This window comes from Artemia franciscana, chromosome 7, assembly GCF_032884065.1.
Source record: "Artemia franciscana chromosome 7, ASM3288406v1, whole genome shotgun sequence".
In the NCBI taxonomy this organism is placed as follows: Eukaryota; Metazoa; Arthropoda; class Branchiopoda; order Anostraca; family Artemiidae; genus Artemia; species Artemia franciscana.
Window position 1 is genome coordinate 15,400,400 of NC_088869.1, and position 27,184 is coordinate 15,427,583.

General features: G+C 33.5%; 2 protein-coding genes across 2 annotated transcripts; one reads left to right on the plus strand and one right to left on the minus strand.

The window, feature by feature from the left end:
- Positions 1 to 952: 952 nt before the first annotated feature.
- Positions 953 to 21,218, minus strand: LOC136028887 (ras-related protein ORAB-1-like). Its single transcript, XM_065706843.1, has 5 exons — positions 21,116 to 21,218; positions 13,543 to 13,615; positions 8,452 to 8,547; positions 5,293 to 5,520; positions 953 to 2,527 (listed from the first exon to the last, which is right to left on the minus strand). The coding sequence occupies exons 1-5, from the start codon at positions 21,127 to 21,129 to the stop codon at positions 2,327 to 2,329; spliced, it is 612 nt and encodes a 203-aa protein (XP_065562915.1). The 5' UTR covers positions 21,130 to 21,218; the 3' UTR covers positions 953 to 2,326.
- Positions 21,219 to 21,371: 153 nt separating this feature from the next.
- Positions 21,372 to 26,692, plus strand: LOC136028888 (barrier-to-autointegration factor-like). The gene is made up of 3 exons (XM_065706844.1): positions 21,372 to 21,496; positions 23,826 to 23,962; positions 26,417 to 26,692. The coding sequence occupies exons 2-3, from the start codon at positions 23,837 to 23,839 to the stop codon at positions 26,561 to 26,563; spliced, it is 273 nt and encodes a 90-aa protein (XP_065562916.1). The 5' UTR covers positions 21,372 to 21,496; positions 23,826 to 23,836; the 3' UTR covers positions 26,564 to 26,692.
- Positions 26,693 to 27,184: the final 492 nt, after the last annotated feature.

Consider the following 27,184-nt stretch of genomic DNA (forward strand, 5'->3'; position numbering starts at 1 on the left):
ATTCCTCAATGCTTTCTTTTTTCTCGTCGATGCGTAGATTTCTACAGAATCTTGTGCACATTTAGGGTAATGTATGAGGTTTTTTTTTAGCGATCTATAGTTGTTTCCAGATGATATTATCAATGTGCTTTTATTAATCCCAAATACTTTGGTTTCTAGTTCCTATAGGTTCCAAACGCAATTTAGGACCGACTGTGGAATCAATCCTCTCCGCTATACATGAAAGTGGTAAATGCTATACGGAAGATACGTGTCAAAAATACTCGTAATACGATGCTCACATCTTCAGCCCTCTGAGCATTATTTCAACAAGTCATCTGGAGAAAAATCAAATCTGGATTTGACATATGATTGTTCAAGTGTTTAAAAATTATTCAGCATTCAATAGTCAAAACTTTTAATTGTCAATTTTGGTGTACTAGTCCCTATTTTTGGGACTTAGCTTGGTGTATTGGTCCCCTTTTTTGGGACTTAGCTAGGGTGATTTAAACATCGAGCTTAGATGCTAAAAGAAGAGCTAATCGATATCACTTACGAAATACTTTCAAGATACTTGTGAAAAATAAAAAGAGGTGACATCAATCGATCCGTAGCCGTTACACTGCATAAGGAGAATGACCCCACCCCTATATACAAAAAAATTGTAAAATTATATTTAATGCTATTGAAATTGTACATGGTTTATATGAAGCTCAGAACAATCGTCATCGGCGTTGGTGTAAAACCCTAAAATTATAGTCAAATTTTCCCAGAAAAAGGCCTAAATAATTGCAAAAAAGCTGGTTCTTAGACCCGTGTATCAAGGTTTCTGTGGTTTCATAATTATTTTTTTTCAGGAGACCCTTTCGTGCATAATGCGCGTATTTTTTTTCACATCATAGCATCAAGGCATCGATGACATTATCTAGACGGACAAACTGGTGACATCTTTGCAATAAAACAAAATAAGGAATTACCAATCGGAAAATTTATTAGAACTCGAACACGCACAAACAGCTCCAAATAGCACGCGTTTTCTTATATTTAATAAGACAAGTCAATCGAAATTAAGACAAGGGTACCTACTTAAGATCGACGAAAACAAAATTTACATGGAATGACAAAACTAAGTTTTCTATATTATTTCTAGCAGAAATTTAACAAATAATAGTGCAAAATATACTCCACCACAAATAAGATTAAGACTAAAGACAAATGTGGATATATAAAAGGATAGATAAATACACTGTACAGTATCGATTACAAAGCTTTACATCAATCTCAGTACCCAAATTCTTAGCATAACTACCACAAATTCTTTATTGACACTGTTATTCCAAAAAAGGCGTTGCAAGAAACTTGATTTTACAAAAAAAAAAAAAAATCCTGATTTTAGGTTGCAAATTTAATAATAGAACTTATTTAGCACAAACGTGAAACTATCTAAAATAGTCTGTTTAAAAAAGGTTTTTAACTTAAAATAATATTTTAATTTCAGCGAAAATTTATCATTTCAACTTTGTTTATGAAGTTGGTGGTATCAAATACCATAATAAAGTGAATTTTATGGACAAAAATATTTCACTTTAATTTTTTATTTGGTACTATATAATTTACCCCACTACATATACCCCACTTACGGGATAACAGTGTCAATTTTGACAAAAAATGAAGAAAAAACATTGCTGTTTTTTCTTATCAATGCAGCTTACAAAGAGAAAAAAAGGCGAAAGGTCTTGATTGCGTACCTAACCAAAAAAGGAAATAACTTCAAATAAACAAATATGACAGCCATTTATTCCCTACGTGGCGTTATTTAGATCAGAGTTATAAGAAGAAAATAATATAGGCGTTTCAGCAAAACCATTTGAAAATTCAAAGAATATTACAGACTTGTGTTCCCACTTCCTTTCCCATTGTTTGCCACTGCATTTTAGTTTGAACAAATGAAGGTACACAAACACAAAAAAAAAATAATCAACTAAATTACTTTAGAGTTGTGAAACGCAAAGAAGTAAATTATCGCATAGTAAACTAACGCCAATTCAGAGAAAGAGGCATCTGGTATTTTAATAAAGTTTTTATTTCTAAGTTTAAATTGCTAAATTAAAAAAATTGCTGTAAAACTTATTACGCAACGGTCTTATTCATACTGCCATAACATTTCAATTCTTTTAACGAAAAAGCTATATATGACAACGCATAATATTGCATTAGATTTTGCTGAGACGCGTATATCAAAGAGTTCGTTTTAAGATTTAATTGAGACACCAGGTTAACAGATAGCCATCATTCACCTGACTCGAAAAATCTACTTTACTGAAAAAAAAAGAATAATTCCTAGAATTTAGCAGCATCCAGATTTGGGTGCTTCGACAGGACGATTTCTGTCCCCAATTTGGATTCCTTGGCTCTGGCCCATTGGGACAGAAGATGGAGCTGTTCTATTTTTGATTTCAGAAGCCATCTTCAAAAAAGCTTGCTCAACATTTGTGGCATTCTTAGCAGAGGTTTCCAAAAACGGAATTCCCAATTGGTCAGCATAGTCCTGCAAAACAAAATTATGGTATTAGTTCTATAACAGTCTATTGACGAGAACAGTGGAAGTAACGAAAGCTAGGAGCAAAAACTTGTAACGTGAAGAAAACAGAGGAAGATTTGTTCAATGTTTTCTAGAGGGATTGTCTAAAGACAGTCAAAGGTACTTTTTTACCGACCGTATATTAAGCAATAATGCATGAAAAATATGGTTCGACACCAAGAGATATAACGAAAGAAATATTTAAGATGGTTAACCGATATTTTAAGAAAGAAAGTTGACAAATTGCCAAATATTGTGCTTTTAAGCCATCCATCAGGGGGGGGGGGGAAGGTACAGAATACGACACCGGACTTTAAAGTCCCTATCCTGGGTGCTGATCTTCGTTTCATGGCCCTTCAGCCAGGAAGTGCAATGGACGGGGGGGGGGGGGGGGGCTGGAGGCAAGCCATCCTGTACTTTTGCAATACCCTTCCTGTTTAACTTCCCCAGATTTCTCCAGGTATCCATTTACAGCTGCGTCGACACTGGCTGAGCTTACAGTCATGTCACTATTCCCCGTTCCAAACCAAATAACCAGCAACACCAGGAATCGAACCCTGTCCCCACAGATTTTATTTAAATGTAGAGTGCCAACCAATCGGTTAGGACAGGGCTGAATCAAAAGCAGGTCGTCCCCAAATGGGGCAGGAACAGGTAAAAAGGAGAGAATTAAAGGAAACTGGAACTTCATGGGGAAGGGCAAAGAGCAAAACTCTGAAGATTTGGATGGAGGAGGAGCATGTGCAGCTATGCTCAGGTGACTTGGTGCTCAAGTGAGTTGTTAGTGGTAGTAATAGTAGTATTTGGATAAAATCTTTACACTTCAGAAGCACATCACTCTTTCTTGTATGGTACTAGAACTTATTAGGATAGAACTCTTTGAAAAAAAAACATGACATATACAAACATTTAAAGCTTTAATGCTATTGGATAGATTCTAAATCAGATGATGGGTACTAAGTTGCAGTTTCGATCTAGGTACGTATAACTTCAGCGTATATAAACTAAATTGTGGATCTATATGACGTCCACTGAAACGAATTACTAAATACTCAAGCTAGAAACTGAAAATGCCTCTAGAATCTGTCTTTTATGACGAGAATAATAAACTATTCCAACCTAGAAAATCAATTATTCCAACAGTAAAAACACCTTTTATTGTTATCTAGGCTAAGTTTCTGAGTACTCTTTCTTAGACAAACTATAGTTCATCAAATCATTGTGCCCAAGACTAAAAGACCGTGTAGGATATTTTTATTATTTATCAGGAGATTAAAATCGAATTTTGAAGTCTTTTGCGGAAACAATTTAATCTTCTATTTAAGGATTTAGATAAGACGATAAATTCAAATTTATTGAACAATCTTGTAGCTTATTATTATAGTACATAAATAATGGTGGGTCATCTTAAACCAAAGTTGACCAGAGTTGACTCCATCCCTATCACTGCCGGGCTCACCTACCTTTTGTGATGTAAATAAAAACATTTAGTAAAACCAGTAAAAGGTCCACTTGATGAATCTTAGAACAATTACTTGATGGAAACCATCATATTTGTTTATTGTTTCAAGTACGACAAAATCACACTGTCACAGATGATACTATAAGATTAATCAAACAAAAAGCCACAAGGAGAAAGCAAGGGAGGAGAAAAACTATGAAGGTTAGAAAAGAAAGAGAGCAAGGGAAAAGAAAAACAGAAGTAAAAGAAATCTTAAAAAAGGTAATTTCCCATACTTTATTCTTGCTGGGATCCTCAATAGACATTCTAGACATAGAAGCTGGCATAGCTCATCGTATTTTTTTTTTATCATTTCAAATTTCGATTGCGTCTAGATGGGAGCCTTAAAATTGGACTTTAAAACTCGAAATCTTACTTGGCTTTAAAGATAGTTTATGAAATTTGTATTTGGCTTTCGATTGGCTATAGCTTCAAAATTTGAGATCTTACTTGGCTGTAAAGATAGTTTATGAAATTTCTAGTTGGCTATAAATTTTGACAGGTCAACAAGGAGATTTCCCAAAGCTTAATGTCAAGGAAGCTATAATTATAATGATGCAATGGTCCTTACAACAAAATAGTAAATAAAAATGTACACGTAAAAAAAAGACAGATTAAATCATAAGGAGACAGTATATTATCTAAGATTTATTGACACCTATAATTTTGTCTTAGATTTTCTCTTTTAAATACTTAATGTTTATATTGTTCTTTTACAACAAGTAACCTAAATAGTTTGTGGCACAGTTACACCACACTGCACCATTTTGCCGAGAGAACTTTCAAAAGAGGAATTTATGCCTAAACAGTTAAATATATACGAAAATATAACCAATAGGAATCAAGGATTTAAATTACCGAGAATATCAAAATAGAAACCTATTTGCCCACTAGCCCCATCTTAGGTCTATTCATACCCAAAAACCTAAAAAAAACTTTTAAAAACGTTCTTTTGGTTGTTCTATAATTATGAATTTAGGGCAGTGTACTGGTAGTTTGTGTTAGTGTCACCAGATAAACCGTGAAAACAAACAACCAAAAATCAATCAATCAAATCAATCGAATTTGACAGCTCTTTTGGCTCATAAATGTTGAAATATTAACAATCTGTTGATTCCCAGAGACAACTACATCTACATTATACAACTACATCTAAAAAACTACATATATAACTACAAAAGGAAATTATGCCCGAAAGTTAACTAGAAGAAAAGTAAAAATGTCCAAATACCTTTGCTATCTGGTAGTCAACAACTTTTTTAGCTGCTAGGTCACACTTGTTTCCAACCAATAATCTGTTGACGTTTTCACAGGCATATCTATCAATTTCCTCTAGCCACTGTCTTACATTGTTGAAGGACTCTTGATCAGTGACATCGTAAACGACTATAATTCCATGGGCACCTCGGTAATACGAAGAGGTGATGGTGCGGAAGCGCTCTTGACCTGCTGTGTCCCACTAGAAACATATATCAACATATGTATCAGCCTGTCAAACATATATATCAGCCTGTCAAACATATATACATCAGCCAGTCAAACATATATATCAGCCTGTCAAACATATATATCAGCCTGTCAAACATATATATATCAACCTGTGAAACATATATATAAGCCTGTAAAAAGTATATATTAGCCTGTCAACAGAGGAGACATTCAAAAACAGCATTAGAGGCATGATAAAAGTTGCCTAATGACCAACAGTAAATTAAAGAGTTTTTGGTTGATACATCAATAAGGAAGCACAAACTGCTAAGGTGATTGAGCTGATAAAAGACATTAGACTAATGAAACTAGAATTATTAGAAATAAACTTGTTAATTCGAAATTTTGAGAACCCTCCACACCTCTTTCATCACTTGCCACTGGGACAGCAAAGCTATTTCAACTAATGAAGGAAAAAACTGCAATTTTAGTGGCTTCCTTTTGTTTAATCATTTTTATTTGATTTTTCAATTGTATAAAATATTGTATTTATAAAGGAATTTCATCCCTGATTAATACTATTCCATAAAAGATTTAGCCAATTTTCCGGTCAAGTATTCCAAGATATGTAGCCTACAAGTCTTTGGTAAATTCTAGACAACTTATATTGAATTCAATAAAATATTAGAATGCTGATCTGCAATTTAAATTTAAAATAGAAAGAAAGAGTTATAACTCTTACGAATATTGATTGAGGTACAACTTCTGACTTTTAGGAAAACAAAACTTCAGTTTTTTTTGTTTATTTTTTTTTTTAATCAAAGTCATTTTACGCAAGCTGGTTTTTGGGTTGTAACTTCCAATCCAGGAAATATTAGTTAGTCCTTTGATAATGGACTAACTAACGGATTTAGTTAATAACTACAGCTTGAAAATTCTAAGACCTAGAAACAAGGAGACAGCAAAGGAAGAGAAAGAGAGAGAGGCTAAGGGAGCAAGAAAATGTGAGAAGGAAGACTATGTAGCCCAAGAAACAACGAGAGGGCAACAGGTGAGAAAAAAAGAACTATAAAACACTCCGTAAAAAACGTGAATTTCCCCAATTTTAGTCTCATTGAAGTTCTATATAACATTCTCGATATGGAAGCTGATATGCGTTATCGGATTCTTGCTACCAAATTGTAAACACGTTTTGTGAGCAAGTTTACAGGAGCCGTTGTTTTTATACATCAAGTCGTTTTTACAGCCTAGGGAGAAGCTCTAGCCACTCAAAGGCAATAATTACTTCTATTTTCAGAGGCGAAACACTGCTTCCTTTGCTTTACACAACTACACATCTCTTGTTAAAAGGTGAACCATTCAAAGGAGGCAATAACTGGCAGTGACTTTTCAATACTGTATATTCTTTTATATATTTTTTCTCTGTTGGAAAGATTTTTAGAATGCACAGTCCATAAATGTATTGTTGCTTTGTTTAGAGAAGAAGGTGGGAGTCATGTCACAACTTTAAGAGTTGGCAACAATAAAACACGAAAAACTAACTCTCTTCACAAGCATTCAAATAAATATAAAGTTCGTAGAGTAGCCGCCAAAACTGGAATTACCACGTTACAATGAAGTCAATATAAAAAAAAAAGAAAAAAAAAAGAAAAAAAAAAGGAAAATGACCCAAGCTTTTGAATCTAGTATCAATTAAATTTAAAAAAAATGGATGCTTGCCGCCAATTATTAGTTTTTCGTTGCTAAAATCGTTTCTTAAGTTATATTAATAAGACAAAGCACACCTTTAATGATAAATTTTAAGATTTTCACCGCTAATAAAATATTAATTCAGAGTCTTACTACAAAAAGAAATAATACTGTAAAAGAACTACTCATTTTTAGATGGATACAGACTCTCAAGTCACTATCTAAGGAGGAGGGGTGGGAATACTACACACAGACACTGATTACTCTTTTGTAAATAAGTCTATTATTAATCTACTTAATGGGAATGAATTTTTATCTGCTCCATCAGTTTGAGCAGAAGAGCCAACTGACAGCCCCTTCTACTAATTGATAGATCTGGGAGCGATTTTAAATGATCTTATTCTATTAAAATTATACTTTACTGTCTTCAATTCACGTTTTTTATTTCATTTTTTAAAGCCTCTTATCCCCCCCTTTTATTTTCTATTCTAGTCCTTTATATTTCCGAGGATGCCTGATTGTTTTTAGCATAGGTTTTTCTGCCTCTTGCTTTTGGTTTACTGTTATATTTCTAATTTTCATGCTTATTGATTACTTTCCATGTTTTTTCGTAAATGCATTTCGTTGGGAAGGTGGTAAGTGTTTCATTTGGAGTATAAAACCGAACTTTTTTTTTTCCAAGAAACAAATATATGGTTGTCAACGTCTTTCATGTCCTGAATCAGAAAATTCAACCTAGATGTTACGACTTCCCACATTCTCTACTTAACAATTTTATAACTTACAGGACAAAATATTTACTTTTTTCTAGATTTTTTTTTCATTTGAATATTAATTTTTTTGTCAAATTAATTTATTTCGAATATTTAACTCAATTTTAAATATAAAAACATTTTAATTACAGCTATTTGATGCAGCCTGGCAAGCCAAATTCAAAATATAATCGGATTTCGTTAAGCTTTAACAGATAATAAGCGCACTCTTTTTTTTTTTTTTTTTTTTTTTTTTTTTTTTTTTTTTTTTTTTTTTTTTTTTTTTTTTTTTTTTTTTTTTTTACTACTTCAAGTCTGGAACATAATTAAATATTGGTTCTTCTAATATCTAATTCAATTTTAAATTTAAAATAATTTTAGCTATAATTATCTGATGCAGTCTAGCATACGAAATTCAAAAACATAATCCTGTTTCGTTAAGCTCCCACCGACAATAAACAGACTCTAATTTTTAAGGCCTGTTCACGTCTGAAACATAAACTTCCAGAAAACCAACTTACGATCTGAAGTTTAATTGTTTTTCCTTCCAATTCAATTGTCCTGATTTTGAAGTCCACACCAATTGTACTTATGTAGCTTTCTGTGTATGTATCGTCCTGAAAGTAAACCATAGCTTAAACATCCTGAAAAAATCAAAATAATTTGGCGTTACCTACGACCCCATTATGTTCTTCATGGAAATCGATCTTTGTTGTTAAAAAAAACAGCAAGGTTCACAGAGGATAGCGATGTGATTTGTTCATCAAATCAATACCAAGGTTGCTAAACATCCTCAATATTACATAAGTAGAAAAAAAACATTATTTGGAAGGTTTACTGTCTAAATATTTTTCAAAGAGCCATTTCTACAAATGAGTTAAGATCCTTACATAGTTACTTACACACGAAGTAAAAAAAAAAAACAACAATACAACAAAACACTTAAATCTCCTTAGCCTTTCACTTGCTTGGAGTAAGTTAATTTAAGATTATGATACATAAATAAACGACCTATCCATCTTGACTATTCTTTATATATCCTTTTTTTTTATTATTACTAAATTGTCTTTGTATTTTTATTTGTTTTAATTCTGTTATAATATTCTGCAAGTGTTTGCTATTTTTTTAACTTTTTTAAGACCAACCTCATTATACTTGTTTTTTTTTGCAATATTTATTGGTTCTTGAGAGCGAGTTCACCCCATCTAGGCTTGTAATAGTCATTTTTTAGAAATGAATTTTTATCTAGCATTACCAACAAAAACCATAAAATTAATTATAAAAGTATAAAAATCATATTTTGTTAATTCTTTATTTGATTTATTTTGCGACGGTTGAAGATTAAAGGCTCACTTATAAAAGTCTAAAAAGCAGTTTTTTTAACTCTTTATTTAATTTTGTTTTACGACGGTTGAAGATTAAAGACTCACTTTCACCCAAAGAGCTGAATAGTTATGTTTGTATTCTTCAGTTACAAGCATGTAGATGATATGGAAATTGATTTTGGATTGCATTTATATAGCTTTTTCTGCAATATTTACTCTTTATTTTATATTTTTAATCCCATAGAAGTCTCAATATATACTTTCATAGAAGATAGCACCAGGCTTATAGACACAGCCGTTTGGAGTGGTTAAAAAAAAAAGATTACCAAATATTTTTGATTGAATCGAACTTTGTGATTCTGTGGATAACGCCAGATGACGTTATTCCCTTTTTCTTTTTTTGTCTTGTAATAGCAGGTTAATACAATATAAGGTTATAAGTTAGGAGTTATAGTTCCTATGGTTAAAAGTTCTTATTGCTACTAAGAAAAACTTGCATAGTTGACTATTTACTGTAAACTCCTTTAATTCAGTGATAACAAAATTTTTCAGTCAAATGAGACACTCTGACAAAGTGTATTTTAAGCTGAAATGAGCCGTTTAAAAGACAAATTGAACAACTCCATTTTTGAAAGTTGTTTTTTCATGTTAGCTTAAAAGTACTTAGCTTATCTTCTAGTCTTCTGCATTCATAGGGTGAGGGGTATATAACAGGGATACAATTTCTCCTTTGCAAGCTACATAGCCTTTGAATATATTGATCAAAACAGGTCATGGCCTGTTTTTGTGCCAGATACCAAAAATAACAAATTTTAGTGCCCAAATTGCCTAAGTTGCTATGAGCTTGAAGATAAATATGAGAAGGGTAAGGTGGAGGTAGGTTACGATTAAGCCTGAATAAGGGTGCTGCAGGGTGATACCTCCCTTTTTATTGGAGAAAAATGTTTCTGACATTTATTTTAAAACTTCAGTTTACTGAAGTTAGCTTTAGAAAATTATGCGCACTAATGTGTAAGTGTGCATCAGCTACAATGAAGGAGAGGTTGCGGGAAGTAGGGGTGGGAGGCAGATATTCCAAAGAGTGCGTTTTAATGCTAAAACATCCTTACAGTTATTAACCCTTCATATAAATATATAATTAGTCCTAGAGAAGAGGTGAGGTGGAAACTGATATTCAACCCCCTCTTGATTGCCAAGAATATTTCTGGTCTACACTTTTTTTTAACAGAATAAAGAGTAATATTAGCCGTAAGCCAGAAGAATTTATTTCGTACAGGAGGGGGGGGGGTCTCCCCTTCCCAATCCCCTGACGTGATCGTAGAAAGTCCGGGGGATGCTGAATCGATCGGAAATTATGAGTTGTAGAGCCTTTTTCAAAGTCAAAAATGATGAAGAGCAACCAGATCCTGTCCTATAGCCGTTTCTAATAGCTGGTCCCTTTGAAACCCTTTAGGACATCTGATAAAATTACGAGGTAATGTTGATCAAGAGCCCCGATAAGGGCTGTAAATTATGCGCATTGACAATTCTTTGCAGATAAATTTTATGGCGGAAAAAAGGGGAGGGGGCAAGTTTGACCTTAGCAGCCCAGAAGCGCAAACTTTCAAGGATTATCTTCTTGGTCGAAGAGATCATAAACACTTTAATGTGGGAGGATGGTGGTTAGGGGACCCGAAATCCGCCATACAAACTTTTTACCTGATCTATTTGAAACTTACAGCCGCAAGCTCTTGGGCCAAAGGAACTTGGGCTAAAGGATTGGTACAGTTGAAATTAGTCCCTCTTCTAACAAAGAGCGTTCAAAAAGCACGGACTTTTTTCGATTGGTCTGAAACTTGTACGAAAATTCGGACTAAAAGGACCCAATACAGAAGGGACAAAATATGGCTTCCACTCAAAATGTCGCCCAAAATGGCCAGAAAAATGCCAAAAACAAAGGATTTTTTCGTCCACGTCAAATGGAAGAGGCTATTTCAGAAAGTTTGAAGGGGAATTGTTCGATTGAAAGTTCGTATGTCCTTTTTAAAGGCCAAAAGCTACTGGAAGGAAATCAGTCCCCCTCTCAATTCCTTTTCTGGTATCTGGACCTCTTCTAACCCTGATGATACCGAATCAAATTTAAGATATCTGTTTTCTTTGAAAACTTTGAAATGTTGAACTAGTAGTGTTGGGCGATAATTTGATTAAACGATATATCGGCATTTTTGATCAGATTTTATTCAGATGAATCCTTGGCTTTGCCGAACTTAAATACAAATTTGACAATTATCTTTTAGCCAGTAAAGATTCGAGAATTTGGATCTATAAAATGAGACAATAACCTATCTTTTGCTGTTTGTATACGGAGACAATTAGCTTCGCCTCAGTGGAAAACTACATTGTAGCTATATTTCAATAAATATTTAGTTGGTATTTTGGTTAGGTTAGGTTACATTTTTCATGCAGCCCCGGTATAGTTAACCCCGACCCCCCCCCCCCCCATTTGAAAATATACAGCCCACATTATATATATATATATATATTATATCTATCACCCAAGCATCTCAGTTTTTTTCAACCTCGTACCTGTAGATCCAAATTATCGAGTGTGTACTGGGTAATAGATAAGGTCCAAAAATTGTAATAAAAGTTTTTTTATACACTTTTTTTAAAAAAACTTTGAATAATATAAAATCAAGCAATAAAAAAAAACTTCGATTATATAAGTGAATATCATAGAAATCTAGAGTTGAAATTACTTGGGCTCAGGATACTGGCTACTTTTGGCTATTAAAACTTAGCAACATGTCAATGTTTTTCCCTGAGAATTTGTTCTACCTTTCAGTGAAAAAAAAATTGTTTCACCTGAAAGTAAGGTTCAGCATTAAAAACTTATAAAGAACAGAAATTAGTCCATATAGGAAAGAGATGCCCTTCATATATATTTTTTTTTAGTATTTTAAAAAAGTTTCTTATTGTAATTAAATATTAATTAAATTAAATGTGGGAGGGGGCGGTTAGGGGCGCACGTGCCCCTAAGGGGACAACAATCCATGACAAGTCATGTTACTATGTTGCCTCTAAGACCAATCAACATTAACATGTACAGGTTCAATACATACTTAGTAAATTACGGATTTGAACAACTTACAGTCAACACCCCCTATTTCATCATCTGCAATATTACCATACCAAAAAAGAAATCATGAGCATTACCAATTCAGAGGGCATGGTACAATTTTATTAAGGAAAAGGGTTCAATCAGTTCATGTGAATAGCCCATTTTAATCTTTAGTATAGAATTTTAAACCAAACTAGATCAAATGTACAAAGCTTTTAACAGAGTAAAAAGCAGTCACATTCTCTAGATCAACTGCAGAAATTTAAATGAAAGTTTCATTCTTGAAAAAAAGAATAAATATACAGGATTCTAAGCTCTAGTTGCTCCAAGTAGAACTTAATATTAGATATTTACAGTAAAAAAGATATCAAAATAGAAAATTCTTTGCCTGCTAGACTCATTTTGGGTCTGTTCATGCGCGAAAACCATGGTTTTGTAAGATTTTCTTCTAGACCTTTAAACTTATAAAGTTTTGGGGTAGTATTGTAACTTTCCCAGTGTTATTATGTTGAACCTTGAGGACAAATTTAATGAAGACAGAGGTTTTTTCAACTGAAAATAAGGAAAAACATTAAATCTTAAAACAAACAAAAATTATTACATCCCCTTGTCAATACCTCACCCTTTACACTAAAGTTTGAATTTTTGTCCAAATTCTTTAAGAATGACTTCTGAATCACAAAAGCTGTTTAATTAGAATAAATAGCTCTTTTAAAAGTACTAAAAAATAGTTATAAAAAGCAAGCTACTGACAGGAGGGTGACCACCTTCATATACGTAATATTTGTTTTTGAAAATTAAAACGTTTAAAAGCAATATTATTCTCAGAAACAACTACATCTTTAAAGGAAAGCTATACTTCCTTAAGCTGATTGATCCCAAAGGACTTCACCTCAGGTTTTATTGGTTTTTCACTCATATTTCTTTTCTTTAATTTTAACACCTGCTGCAACCAAAAACTGTCTATGTAGGTCTTTTTCATTAAAAATTGAATTCCTGATTTTTCCCAATTTTTTTAATGATATATATGGCTGTGTACTTTTCAACTAACCAATCAGATTGAAACAATTCACAAACAAAATTTCACTTTTAATGTCCTTGGTATTTCAAGACAGTATATTAGTACTTTGTCATAATTAAAGAGCCTGAAAAAAAAATGTACTATGGAAATCAGGAATATTACTTACAGCAAATCGCAGAAGGAGACATGATTTTCCTACACCAGAGTCACCAATCAATAGTAGCTTGAAAAGATAGTCACTGAAAAAAGATAAGACATTCAATAGAACTAAACTAGCTCTTTATGCAACATGCTTTTATTATTCCCACCACCCACTTCTGCTATTTTTACAGGAAAGTAAAGTTATGCTCTAAAGTATATTTTTTGGCTGTATCTGATACTTACTGAAAAATTATGATAATCTTGTTCATGATACTGAACAGTGTGTACAAACAATTCACTAATAAAATTTAATTCAGTCCTTTAAATTGTATCTTGTTTAGAACCACAATCTATTCTTATATTAATTAGATTTCAGCTTAAGTTATTTAGGATATTTTTGTATGAAAAGATTTTTCATTTTGTTAGAATTTCTATTGACCAAATGATTAAGAAGTCAGACATGTTTTACGTTAGAGAGTAAAAAAATACACCATTGGCAGGGCTAGTTGTCAATACAAGAAATTTGGAACATTATAAAATGGCTAAATCTAGTTTTGGAGGAAGTTTATTTTAAATTTAATTTACTGGGCAGTGTTTATGTAGATGGATACAACTAGGGGCAAATTACCTTTCAGAACCAGCAAAAGGTATTTGATAGAAAATGTGATTTCTGATATGGGGGTATGCTTGTCCCCTTTGTGGGGGGATGATGAAGATTTGGACCATTTTCTATGGGAGTCCCCAGTACTTTTGATTTCAGATTGGGAGGGTGGATATTTGCAGTCAATTGACTTGCAGCTTCCTGACATCTTCAATGTAGTAAACCAAAAAATAACAACCCAAGTTGGTGTGTATATATACAAATGCTCAGAAAGAAAGAAAAACTTATACAATTAAGTTCTTTTGTCTCTAAACTATGCATTTTTTTTAAACTTTGTAATTTATTTTGTTGGCAATTTCCTTATTTAGTACACATTTTTTTGTGTATATGGCCCCTTTGCTTTTGAAATACACTGATCCATCTATTTATTTTAAGACAGTTTTGCTTGGGCAAGACCTAGGTATTACTCAACAGACTTAACCAGACTGAAATAAAAATGGAGCAGACTTAACAGAAACACCTTTTCAAATTTAGTTTCATGTGAAATAAGTAATATGCAAATCATCTAAAATTTCTTGAAGAAGATTTCACCTTTCAGAAACAAGTCTTTCCAGCAGTTATTTTTAGAAGCATTAGAAAGAATAGAAACTGAACCCTTGAACCAACTGAGTCAGGACAGCCCTTGAATATACATATATCTTAATCTGCTTTTTTATTAAAACAGTTTTCCTGTTTTCTATTTTTCTGTTACTGCTAGTTTGCTTGGTCCTTTCAAGGTCATGCAAAAGCTAAGTTTTGTTGCATTGAAAAAATTCAGACAACTGTCTACATACCCTATAATTTTAAAGTGCATCAGGGTATGGAGTGGTATGCTCCAGGAAACAACTCAGGGGTTGGCATCCCTGCCCACAGAGCTTGAGAGTGGTAGGTACCACTAAGTGCCAACTCCAGCCCCTATTTGGGTCATCACCACCTTTGCTAAAATTAAGTACAAGGTCTTATGACTGCTCCTTATCTGATGAGGCAAAGTCTGTTTAGGAGTTCTTTCGTTCACTGTTTGGGCCAACTACCCATTTAGCTGGTATTTACTGAGTTTTCAAACAGAAAAAAGAGCCTTGGATCTGACTTCCTTCCAGCAGACAACCAAATGTGCATCCAAAGACAATTTTTAAAGATACATTTACTGTTACCCACTGCAATTTATGTGGTCTCCAACCCAAGCTGGATCACCTACAGCATATGATGAATGAGGTCCCCCCTTTTGTCATGTGTTTATCCAAGACTAACCTGAATTCTGAAGTCATTGATAGTGAGATCAGCATCCCTGATTAAACTCTGCTAAACTGGATGGCAAAACCCAAGAAGCTAAATTTTTTATGAAGGTGGTGTTACTATGTATATTATAAATAACATCCCATTTTTGCACTTTTGACTCCTAGCAATAAGGAGATCCTTTGGGTGAAAGTAAACCTACCAAACAAATTGTTTGTTATTGATACAGTCTATAACCCACCTCAAACAGATGTTTGATAAAAATCACCAAACATCTGGAAGATTGCTTGGAATTTGCAAAGCAAAAGTTCCCTAAATCAGGTATAATAATCCAAAGAGACTTCAAAATTCATCATGGCCACTGGCTGAAAAATTTGTATAACTGATGCAGAAGGCAAAGCTCTGATAGACCTGAGTCTGCAAAGCTTCTTATCAGCAAAACCATGCAGTAATTTAAAAAAAAGCCCCACATAAAGCAGCAGCATGTTACGAAAAAGCAATTAAAGAGGCCACTGAGCAATTTGTCTAATCAAAAACAGTAAAAGTCTCATCTCACAATAAGCCTTGGTTCAATGCTGGTTGTAGAGAGGCAACCAGGACCAGAAAGAAGGCTCACAAAAAATGGCATTCAACTGAATCCAGCAAGGACCAGGCTGCTTTTATTAGCACTTGAAATGAGTCTGCTAAAGCTGTACAACAAGCTAGGGCCAATTGCAAAAACAAGTTTGTAGAAAGCTGAAAAGTATCCCTGCAAAGTGGTATTGGAGGGTTGTCAAAGAAGCTGAACCATCTTCTAAATCAACATCAATTTCCTTACTTCATTTTGAAGGGACAATGATCCAGTCAGGCCAGGAAAAGGCAGATGCTCTTGCACAGGCCTTTTCAAAGATCTCAACTTAATGATGATGGAATCTCCACTCCCCTCTTTCCACCACAAACAGATACAAGAATCATTAGGATTAACATAATTATTAGTAAGGTGCTCAGAACACTAAACCAGCTGGATATCACCAAAGCTTTAGAACCTGACCCAATTCCCAATCTCATATTTAAAAGATGTGCCCCTGAACTTGTTAATGCTCTTGCCTCTCTATATGAAAAATGCTTAGCAGAAAGATCATTCCTGAAAGCATGGATAAATGCTCATGTGGTCCCTGTTCCAAAGACAGAGTCCAACCTTACTAATATAGGATTGTATCATCCAATAAGTCTGCTGTCCTGTGTAGGTAAAATTTATGAAATCATCATTAATAAGACCCTTTCCCAATACCATGAGTCACATCTGTTGCTAGCAGACATGCAATAGAGTTTTTTTGTAGAAAATGGTCTACATTAGACTGTCTGATTGCACAGTATCAAGAGTGGGTTGAGCATCTTCCTCAGGAGCACCATAATTGCCTTCTCTCCTTAGACATTTCAAAAGCCTATGATTGTGTAAGACATAAGGGACTTCTTTGTAAACTGAAAGCCTATGGAATTGATGGTAAAATATTTGAAATGCTTGCTGACATTCTTTGTCAACAATCATTGTAAGTTGTCCTCAACAGCTTCATATCAAAAAAGAACAACCCAGTCTTTTCAGGAGTATCCCAAAGAAATATTTTTGGGCCAACTCTTTTCTTGCTCATAAACAACCTAGGGGACAACCTTTAGAAGAAACATTGCCACTTTGCTGATGACACAACAAAAAAAACATCAATTGCAAAACAAAAATATCCCAGAAAAAAGGAGCTCCCGGCTGACCTGGAGAGAATTGAGGTATGGGCAGATGCATGGGTTTAATACACTGTAAAAGTTTTAACACATCAAAAACAGAAGAGCTCCTAATTTCTCAGGCATGTAATATGAGGGTTCATCCTGATTTTGCCTTCAAAGAAGAGGCAATAATTTGAGTTGATACACTGCACCTACTTGGAGTCAATTTCTCTTTGGATCTCTCATGGACTGAGAATATCAGTAAAATAAGATCCTCTTGCTCCAAGAAGTTAGGAGTTATCCTAAGATGCAAAAGTCTTCTCCCTGTGTAGCAACCTCTGGCAAAATGAAAGCTAAAACCCCACAGTTGATCCAGGAATGCTTTGATGTGGCATCTGTGCCAGTTTTCTACAAGTACATATATAACCCTCCATCAGAGGAGCTATCAAAGCTTGTTTCTGATAGAGCAAAGCAATTGCAATCAATTCACCAAAGTAGAGCTTGTCAGTACAACCTTTAGCAGGGTACTCCCCACAAGAATATTTGAAAACAATTTTTGCCTATTGATTGATTGCAACATGGAATAGATTGCTGGCAGAGGTAATCCCAGAAAATCCTTCCCATGATGTGTCCAAGAGAATGTACAACAAATACTTCAGTGTTGAAAAATGAGGTCATCACAAGGACTAGCAGCAAATCATCACCTGTGATGGAGCAGTGAAGCCTGTAAAATAAATTGCTACAAATTGGTTCAAAAACATTTCTTCTTTTCTTGGATTTGTTTATCTAGCAAATTTGCCCAGTTAATTGCAATTCCATTAGAGACAAAACAAATTTGACCCTATTTTGGGTGTCAAGAATCAATGTAACCAAATTGTGTGTCTTCATTAAGGTTCCATTGTCCCAGTCTATTTCCACAGAATTTTTTGGCACAATAAAAAAAAAAAAATAATAATAATAATAATAATAAAAAAAAAAAAAAAAAAAAAAAAAAAAAATGGAAAACCATTAGTTGACCTCCCTTGCAAACATAAAAAATGTGAAATTGTATTGGTACCTTTCTTCTTATAACAGTATACCACAGTCACAACTACATCCCACAAACCATTCCCTAGATAATATATTTACTGTCTCTTGGTTTACCAAAATACTTTCATGTGAATAGATTCTAAATTCCACTGGGTCTGACTGTGTAGTAACATTTTGGTGGATTGAAGACACACTGCCTTTCCATGATGATAAACAAAAGTTCAAATAGGGATAAAATCTTTTCAAAAGACAGCAATAAATTTCACAAATACTAGACATTTCCATCACATATGCAGTGACCAGCATCAGTAGTAATAAATCAGTGATGGTTGTCACTGTATATGTGACTGAGATATCTAGTCTTTTTGTGAAATTTATCACAGTCTATTAAAAGGATTTCATCCCCATTTGAACTTTTATTTATTGTTTCACTCTGGGCACCAGGGTTTCATTTCAGGGGCAAGGGCATAGTTGCCCTCTCCCCAATAATTTGGAGAAAAATGATTATATATAACCCCTTCTCACTTCTAGCTATTTCCAGCACTCTATTTTAATAAACTGGGTATACATAGTGCCTTCTGTTGCCTTACTATGTCACCATGAATAGATTCAATATTCTATAGGGATTTATAGTGCAAAAAGCTTTTGAGTGAATCAAAGACAAAAAAAAGTCTCTCATTCTTTGACCCCAAATACAAAATTTTATGTCCTCTTGCTTTCTTTCTAACACTCCAAAAGGTTCAACTTGGTCCCATAAGTTGTTCCTAAGATATTGTAGATATGCAATTTTGATAACCTTCAAGGGAAAGGTGGGGCACATAGGGTATCAACAAAGCCTTGCCAGATGACCCCAGAGCAGAACAGCAGCCATGGCATTCTCCCATTGTGGTTGTAACAATGGCTCAGCACTCAACAGGTCTTGGTTGTATAGTTGTTGTAGGGTGTGTTTTGGTCACCCTCTTTCTTGCCTAGCCTAAGATTGCCACTCATAGACAGCATTTGGAAGAAAGTCTCCTAGCATTTAGAGGACATGATAACAATATGTCCTGCCACAAAATGTTAAATATTATTCTGAGTCTGATATTTTCAAATGCTAGGATACAATTTTGCAGCTGATATTAAAAATCTCTATTATAATCTCTAGAAACTGGATTGCATCATCACTAAATTTGACTAAATTTTATTAGGCTAAAAAGAATAAGATCAGTTTGAATCTTTTAGCCCTAAACAATACTGAATATTTTCAACACAATGACAGTCAATAGTGGAGCCTAATCTTGGGTAAACATTTGAAGCCTGGGCCTGATCTTGAAAAACCCTATCTAATTTTCAACTCCCTCTGACCAGCAATCAATTCAAACAGATCTTGATAGTCTAGTAAGATGGGCTAACATGTGGCTTCTGACCTTCAATGTTGACAAATGCCATGTAATTCATTTTGGCAAAAATAACAAGCATCATAAGTATTTCCTACAAGACAACTTCCTTTCTGCTGTTTCCGATGAAAGAGATCTTGGGGTTATTGTAGATCACCAATTAAAGTTTAGCAGCCATGCTAAGTCTGTTTCATCTTCTGCAAATAAAACCCTTGGTATCATAAAAAGAACCATCTCCAGCCGACACCCTAGAGTTCTTATGAAGTTATATAAGGTGCTTGTACGTCCACGCCTGGAGGTTGGAATGTCATTGGCAGCCCCTTTCGTCAAAAAAGATAGGAAGTTGCTTGAGGATGTCCAGCGTCATGCCACTAAGATGGTTACCAACATGAATAAATTTCCATACAAAGAAAGACTACATTGTTTGAAGCTGCCAATGCTGACATACCAACAGAAAAGGGGTGACATTATTTTAACCAAAAAAATCCTCTCTAAAAATACCCTTCCCCGTCTCTTTGCACAGCCCTTGCATTCTGGTACTAGAGGACATTCTTTGAAGCTCTCCATGCAGCATTCCATGAGTAGACATAGAAGCCATTCTTCAGCCAAAGAATCATCAATATGTGGAACCAGCTCTCTGAAGAAACAGTTTCTGCTACTTCAATTGACATGTTCAAGTCCCACCTTGATAGGGAATGGCTCTGCCAGGAGTTCCTCTACAATTGGGAAGCTGCAGAGTCCTCCACAAGAGTCTAATCTAACAGCCACAATCTACACCAAACAAATTCTTTTTTTTTCTCATGGAGCATCACAAGGATGGATAATCCTTATATCACTCCAAGCTGCGATTTAAGGTAATTTTAAGGTAAATAGGCTAGACTATAGGTGCATTTTTTGTTAAATTTAATGTTGAAAATGAAAGTTTATCAATCTACTCATGCCATACTTCTTGCCTTGTTGTTGAAGCACTTTGCTTCAACTAGCCCTTCTTTCCCCACATCAACTCAGATATAGCCTAGGTCTAGATTAGGGACTAGCCTATTGAGAAGGAAGCATATTATGGAGACAATTCTTAATTCATAGTGTATTAGGCCTGAGAAGAATAATTGTAGCTAAGACATTTTGTATACAGCTCTGCTATACTTTTATTTTACATATTGGGGGAAGGGGAGGTCAAAGTATTGCTGAGCTACATGTAAATGTGTTTGATGTAATTATCCTGCATATGCTATTGTGAATGAAAAATTGTATTCTTAATATGTTTCTTTCTCAATAGCCCCAAATCCAGGCCTTCCCCACAACTCATCACAAAGTTATAGGCCTAGTTCATAGTGTTTTTCCTTTTTAGGGGATGCAATATCCAGGGTTCAATTCTTAAATGGGCATTTTTTCAATCATGGCTTTGTGCCTTATATACGATTATTTTCAAGAAAGTTCACTATTTTTGTAAATTTCTGCAAATAAAAAGTGTTAGCTGCAATTATTCAGCATATAGTGAAGTTTTTTCTAAACATGTTTCTTTCTTAATAGCCCCAAATCTAGACCTTCTCCACAACTCATTACAAAGCTGTAGGCATAGTTTAAAGCGTGATTCCTTTTTAGGGTATGTATAGTAACGAACATACTATTCTGGATTCATTCTAGGATTTGTATTATGTCTGAAATTTCTATGCTAGGTGACAACTCAACAAAATTCTAAATTCTTCTTTTCTTTGATGGAATGGAATGGGTACGAATAAACAAGAAACTAATCCCTCTTACCCTTAGAAAGTCAAAGAGTGAAAATGTTTAATTTTAGAATACTCATATAAATTGAAATTATAAAGGTAATATAATTAAGCTGGTAATATCCTGTACTATCATTCTATTTACTGCAAAAGATTGGCCTACCCAATTATATTCATCTTCAAGTTTTTCGGAAGTTGAGGCTGTAGCAAAATATTTGAATTTCAAAACTATATCCGTCTTTTTTTTAAGCCTATTGTGTACTTGGCTCTGTTTTCTGAGTATGATTTATTTACTCTTGACTGTTTTCAGAACCAGCTAAACTTTTTAATGTTTTATTGTAGGGTAGGAATCAACTGGTAACAATAGATACCCCTTTAGACTTTGTCCTCAATTTGCTGTATTTTTTTGTCTTATCACAAGCCTATAAAAGATTGGCTCTATTTAACTAAATTAAAAATACTTTAAAAAATATAAGCAAAATAAATTGAAAAAATCTACAGAATCATCAAACTTTTGTAGCTTATTACCTTAGAGCTAGCCTATATTTAGCATGACTGAGGGGAGAGGGCTCAGGTGCAATTGTGCATGCCTGGTATTAGACCTTATTGCTTCCAAATTCAAATTGAAATGATATATTAGGCTACTCATTGTATTTGGAAATGGCAATGAATAGAATTCTATTGCTTATTTCTTTATCCTATCTAATTTGTGTCCTGTAACATACTGTTAGACTATTCTAATGGCTTAGCCTTTAGCTAAGCATGCTAGAACAAAAAGAAAACTTTCAGGGTCAACTGAACATACAAAACAGAACTCAAGAGGTGGAAGAAATGGTCAATGTTGGTATTAGGCTACCTGAACAATTGTTTTAGGTCATGAACCTATTGTTAATAGGCCCAGATGCATTTTGACTTTTGGAACATCTTTTCTCTCTGGCAAAACTACCATAAACTCACTGTTATGGAGTTATTCCAGTCCAAATATTCCTGTATTTACACATAGGCCTATAGAATTGCAATCATTTCTGTTTTTGTTGATTGGATCTTTGAAATCACAAATCTGTAATAGTTTAGAAACAAATTTGGGCTATGTATTTGCACATTAGGAGGTGGGAGTAAAACATAGCATAGGCCTATATCAAATATGTAAACTAACCATTGCTGTATTTAATATATGCTATGCCCCCCCCCCCCCTGTTGTGCAAATATATAATAACTCCATAATGGTGAATTTGCAGTAATTTTGCAAGAGAGAAAAGATGTTTAAAAAGTCAAAATGCATCTGTTAACAATAGTTTCATGACCCAAAACAATTGTTCAGGTAATACCAACATTGACCAGAGAAACCAATAAGAAACATTTCTTTCTAAAACAGGTTCATGTTTACAATGTCATGCATGATAGAACACTACAATATTGATTAAAAGGGTACTCATTAAAGTTGCTATCTGTCTAAAATATGTGGTTTGTTCAAACTGCACAGTATTTTTAATTCAAGGCAATATTTTTTGTTTTATAAGTTCATTGCTAAAATTTCTGATAAAATCCTTGTTATAATTAAATAGAGAATAGTTTGGTCAAGGAAATAATGCTGTGCCTTATTATTTTCATAAAATTTGTCAATGATCCACTTAAAATAAGTAAGTTGAGCTGAATAAAGGAAGAAAATGAAGCTTTGAGTGAAAGATAAGCAGTAAAAGATACTCAAGCCCTTGATTACAAGAAACTAAAACTACAGGAGACTAGTAATTATAAGGAGCAGCTATAGGGTGATAGAAAGAAGTATAAAACAGGCCCTTGCTATGCTGCTTTTTCATCAATTGAATTTTGTTTCTATTCTTCAGCTTTTGAAATGCTTAAAGTACATGAATTTTAAAGACCTCATCTAGGTAATAGTTTATTAAAATTAATTAAATAACCTAGTATATTATCAAAACCCAGAAGGTATGCATTAATTTATCCTATATTATTCTTGTAATTCAAAAAGAGACAAAAAATAGCTGTTACCATTAAATGCACCATAAAGGGTTAAGAAGTTTGGATTAACCACATTCCATTAAAGTGCAAAAATAGATGCCATTTCAACAACTAAGCTGAACAGATCCAGTATTTTAACTTATTTTGCTCTAAATGCAAAATAAGGTAATTTTGTATTAGTAGGAACATAGTTTGTTGCACTTGCAGACATATAAAACTTTTAGCTATAGCTACTTCAGAGCTTTATTGATATGAGTTAGGTCTGTTAAAATACATTTTACAAAATTGGGTTTTTGATACAATAGCTTTAGAAAATGCAATTTTTGCAGGCTGAAATAATTATAGATAAACTTCATCATGTTGTACTTGCCTGTATGCTAAGTAAAAATTTCCTCCAGGATCAGCTCAAAAGACTTTAAAAAATATGGAACAATTTCAGACTAGACTTTCCAGTGTTTTGTTAGGACATTTGTAACCTATATTCTGACTTTTATGTTCTGCATTCCTATCTGTTGGGAGGGTGGATCTTGTGGTAGGCTATTCTACTCCCTCTGCCTCTAGGATTTTGATTGTATATTATGTTTGCTAAATCAAGCCTTTTAAGAGGTATAGTCTGTAATTTATCTCGTAGGTTATTTCAAGATGTCTACTACCTCTCAGAAGCACAAGAATTTTATAGCTGAACCAATGGGTGAAAAACCTGTTACTGATCTTGCAGGTATTGGTGAAGTTCTTGGTAAAAAACTTGAGAGCAAAGGATATGATAAGGTAATATTAAAAGAAAAACATTTTTTATTACAATCTTTCTTTTTATGAATCTGGCTTCCTGTAATCTTTGTCGTTAGGTGGTAGATACCCCTTTGTAGTCAGGTGATGTTTTTTGTTGCCATGTTTTTAGCCATTTACAGTTTGTCATCCAAAATGACTGGAAGCTTAGTCACATAACAGCATCATGACATTGCTAATTTTGACCAACCACACAACCTCAGCATTTTGAAAATTTTCTCAAACCAGGTTATTCTGTTGATACAAATTCTGTGGATATCTACTCCTTGTCAATGCTCTTATAGTTAGAGGGTCTTACTGTGAATAAAGATTGAATTTCATTTTTGAGTATAAATGATACCAACAAATAGGCTATACTGATCTCTAAGGTTTTATTCCCAAGTAAATAAATAGTCTAGAATAAAACAAGATGAAGAAAAAAGGTGTATATATATATATATATATATATATATATATATATATATATATATATATATGCTTTCAAAATACACTTGCCACAAAAAGAAGAAAAACAATAGTGGAGTCAATTCTCTGAAATTTTCTTTTTAGTTTTGTAGTTATAGTGCTGAAAAAATCAATTATATACCCTTCAGGAGAAGCATAAATGCCAATAGATCCATCTTTAGAGGTTTGAAATTGGATAGTTTTCCTTTGGTAGGATGAGGGGGTGGGGGTTAAAATTGAAAAAAAAAACTTTTCAATCATACCATTATTTTCCAATTTTTGAGGGAGAATTGATATCATCTCCATTATTGCCCCTGTTAAAGATCTTGTACAAGTTTTCAGGGAGGTAGTTGAAATAAAAAAGCAAATTCACCTAAAGGCTGTCCTCAGTAGAGACACTGGAGAATCTTTTCTAAGCCCTATTTATAAAGAGCTTATTAATTCTGATCAATTTTAAATCCACCCTTAAAATTATATTTTGCAACCTAACAGAATCTCTGATACCTACCCTACCTGGTGAGTCTACACATTTTCATAAAATGAAACTGTGAAATGCCATTCTGTATTGTACTTTTTTATTCAGTTATGCTTTTATTTTTGCTCTGAAAGGGTCTTTATTTTAGTTACATTGTTTGTTTTGAGCTTTGTTTTTTATATTGTCCTTTGGACTTCTATCTATATTTTTTTTTTTTTTATTCTGCACTGAAAACAGTTGAGCAGAGGTTTCAGCCAAAATGTTTGCATTTTTTTTTTTTTCTGTTTTTCATTGGCTATTATTGTCCTCGTTTCTCTCTTCTTTGCAATTTTTTGTTTTATCAGGATTAGCTAGTGTGGTCTCAGAATTATTAAATAAAAAAATGTATTTCAGACATTCACCAGTGAAAGTCAACATTCAAGAATTTTGAAAATTCATGGTAACATCCTCAAAATTTTATCTGTCTCATAATAATAATCTCTGTCATATTTTTAAGAAGGGAACAAAGCAAAAAAAAAACAATTTTCCATATTTTTATTTATGGTAGCTTAAAAGAAATTTTGATTTCTAATGAGGCTTTGTAAAATTGGGCTTATCCAGAAGAAATGGATAAACGAAATCTAATAACGTAGAAATCGAAATATATTAGACTGGTATTGTCTTTTTTTTTTTTTTTTTTTTTTTGTTCTCAGAATTTTGTGGTTGTTTTTCTAATGGATATTAACTGCAAAATAATTTGATTAGTATGTAACAAATTTCAGTGAAAGTGAAGTAAATCAGAGGATCCTCTTCAGTTCTCTACTTGATATTTAAACTCCTATTTTTTTCAATGGGGTTCAATTTCTGATCTTTAAACCAATTATGCATTTTCCTTACTCATCTTTGCGTACTTCTCATGTAAGACTTTAGAACTGATGTTTTTTTTCTCTCTCTTGAAAAAAAGAGGCTTTTCAAGTTGATAAGAAAACCATTACTTTATACCAAAATTCAGTCCATGAAAGAGTCTGGAGTCCAAAGGGTTGTTAACAAGGCTCAATAGTTTTCAGTTAATTCGTGACCTGAGTTGTGAAGAGTGAAGCTATTCAAGTTGAATATATTTTTTGTATTGTTATAAGTTCTTGCCTGAAATTCATCATCACAAATTGATATATCAGTGTTTTCTGATCATAAAAAAATATAGCTTAAAGTAGGCAGTGCAGTTTAAATAACGTGACGTTAAAGTTCCAATCTGGAGCTCCAGTTAGGGGGGGAGTTCTCCCCCTCCATATTTGTAAAAATACCTTGCTTTGGTATAATCATTGAAGAATACCTTATTTTGTATTTGTTGAAAAAAAGCAACAACAAAATAGCCCCCATATCCTAAACTTTGAAAATTAAAGTTGAACCCCCTTCTTTCAAACATTTTCGTAAATTGGCGCTCCTTAATCCAATGTATCTCAATTCAATTGCCTTTGGTTCATTTTATTGCTAAATTCTCATTAGAATTCATTGTTTGAGGTTTGATATTTTATTTTCAGGCTTTCATTGTCCTTGGTCAATTTCTTGTCTTGAAAAAAGACAAAGAGTTGTTTTCTGACTGGTTGAAGCACACAATAGGTGCCAATTCCAAGCAGTCCGGTGATTGTGCCCAATGCTTATCTGACTGGTGTGACGAGTTCCTGTAAATAATTTGTATTATTAAACCTGCCTCTTTTTAAGCTTCTTCAGTGTGAACAAATTTATCAAGTTTATTTTACTTGCTGCAACTAAGTTACTAGTATTGTATCTTTATTAAATAAATTCTTTTGATTTTTTTTGGCTTTTTCTCCACATTTATACTATCACCCATGAAAGAAATTCAAAGATATTTTATATTGGCCCTATATTAACTTAGCCAAATGTAACTACAACCAATGGCCTGCAAAATACAGCTGACTTTATCTAAGTTATGAATTTCAGTTAACCAATTTCGACCAAGTAAGCAGGGGCCTTGTTCTTTTACGGTCTCTAAAGGCGACTTGTTCAATTAGCTTTCATACTTTGCTTCATTGTCCAGGGCTCTGACTTGAAAACTCTGAACCAGTCATCCTGTGGAAAAAACTTAGAACAATATTATTGTTCTAGATTAAAATGATAAATGATAACTAAAATGATAGATTAAAATATAAATAGATTACAATTAAACATTAAAATGCTTACATAAATGTTTTCTATTTACATTAAAATGTAAATAGAAACGAGTACTGTTAAAGGAAATTAGTGTTCATAAAAGAAATTTCAGATACCACGGCGTAAATTCTCCGCCT

Bases quoted from the DNA above. Each gene is read 5' to 3' on its own strand.
- LOC136028887 (XM_065706843.1), bottom strand. The intron at 8,548-13,542 runs GTAAGTAATATT...GTTTACTTTCAG, and splicing joins GTCTCCTTCTGCGATTTGCT to GACGATACATACACAGAAAG. The intron at 5,521-8,451 runs GTAAGTTGGTTT...ATATGTTTCTAG, and splicing joins AAACAATTAAACTTCAGATC to TGGGACACAGCAGGTCAAGA.
- LOC136028888 (XM_065706844.1), top strand. From the start codon at position 23,837: ATGTCTACTACCTCTCAGAAGCACAAGAATTTTATAGCTGAACCAATG. The intron at 23,963-26,416 runs GTAATATTAAAA...TTTTATTTTCAG, and splicing joins AGAGCAAAGGATATGATAAG to GCTTTCATTGTCCTTGGTCA.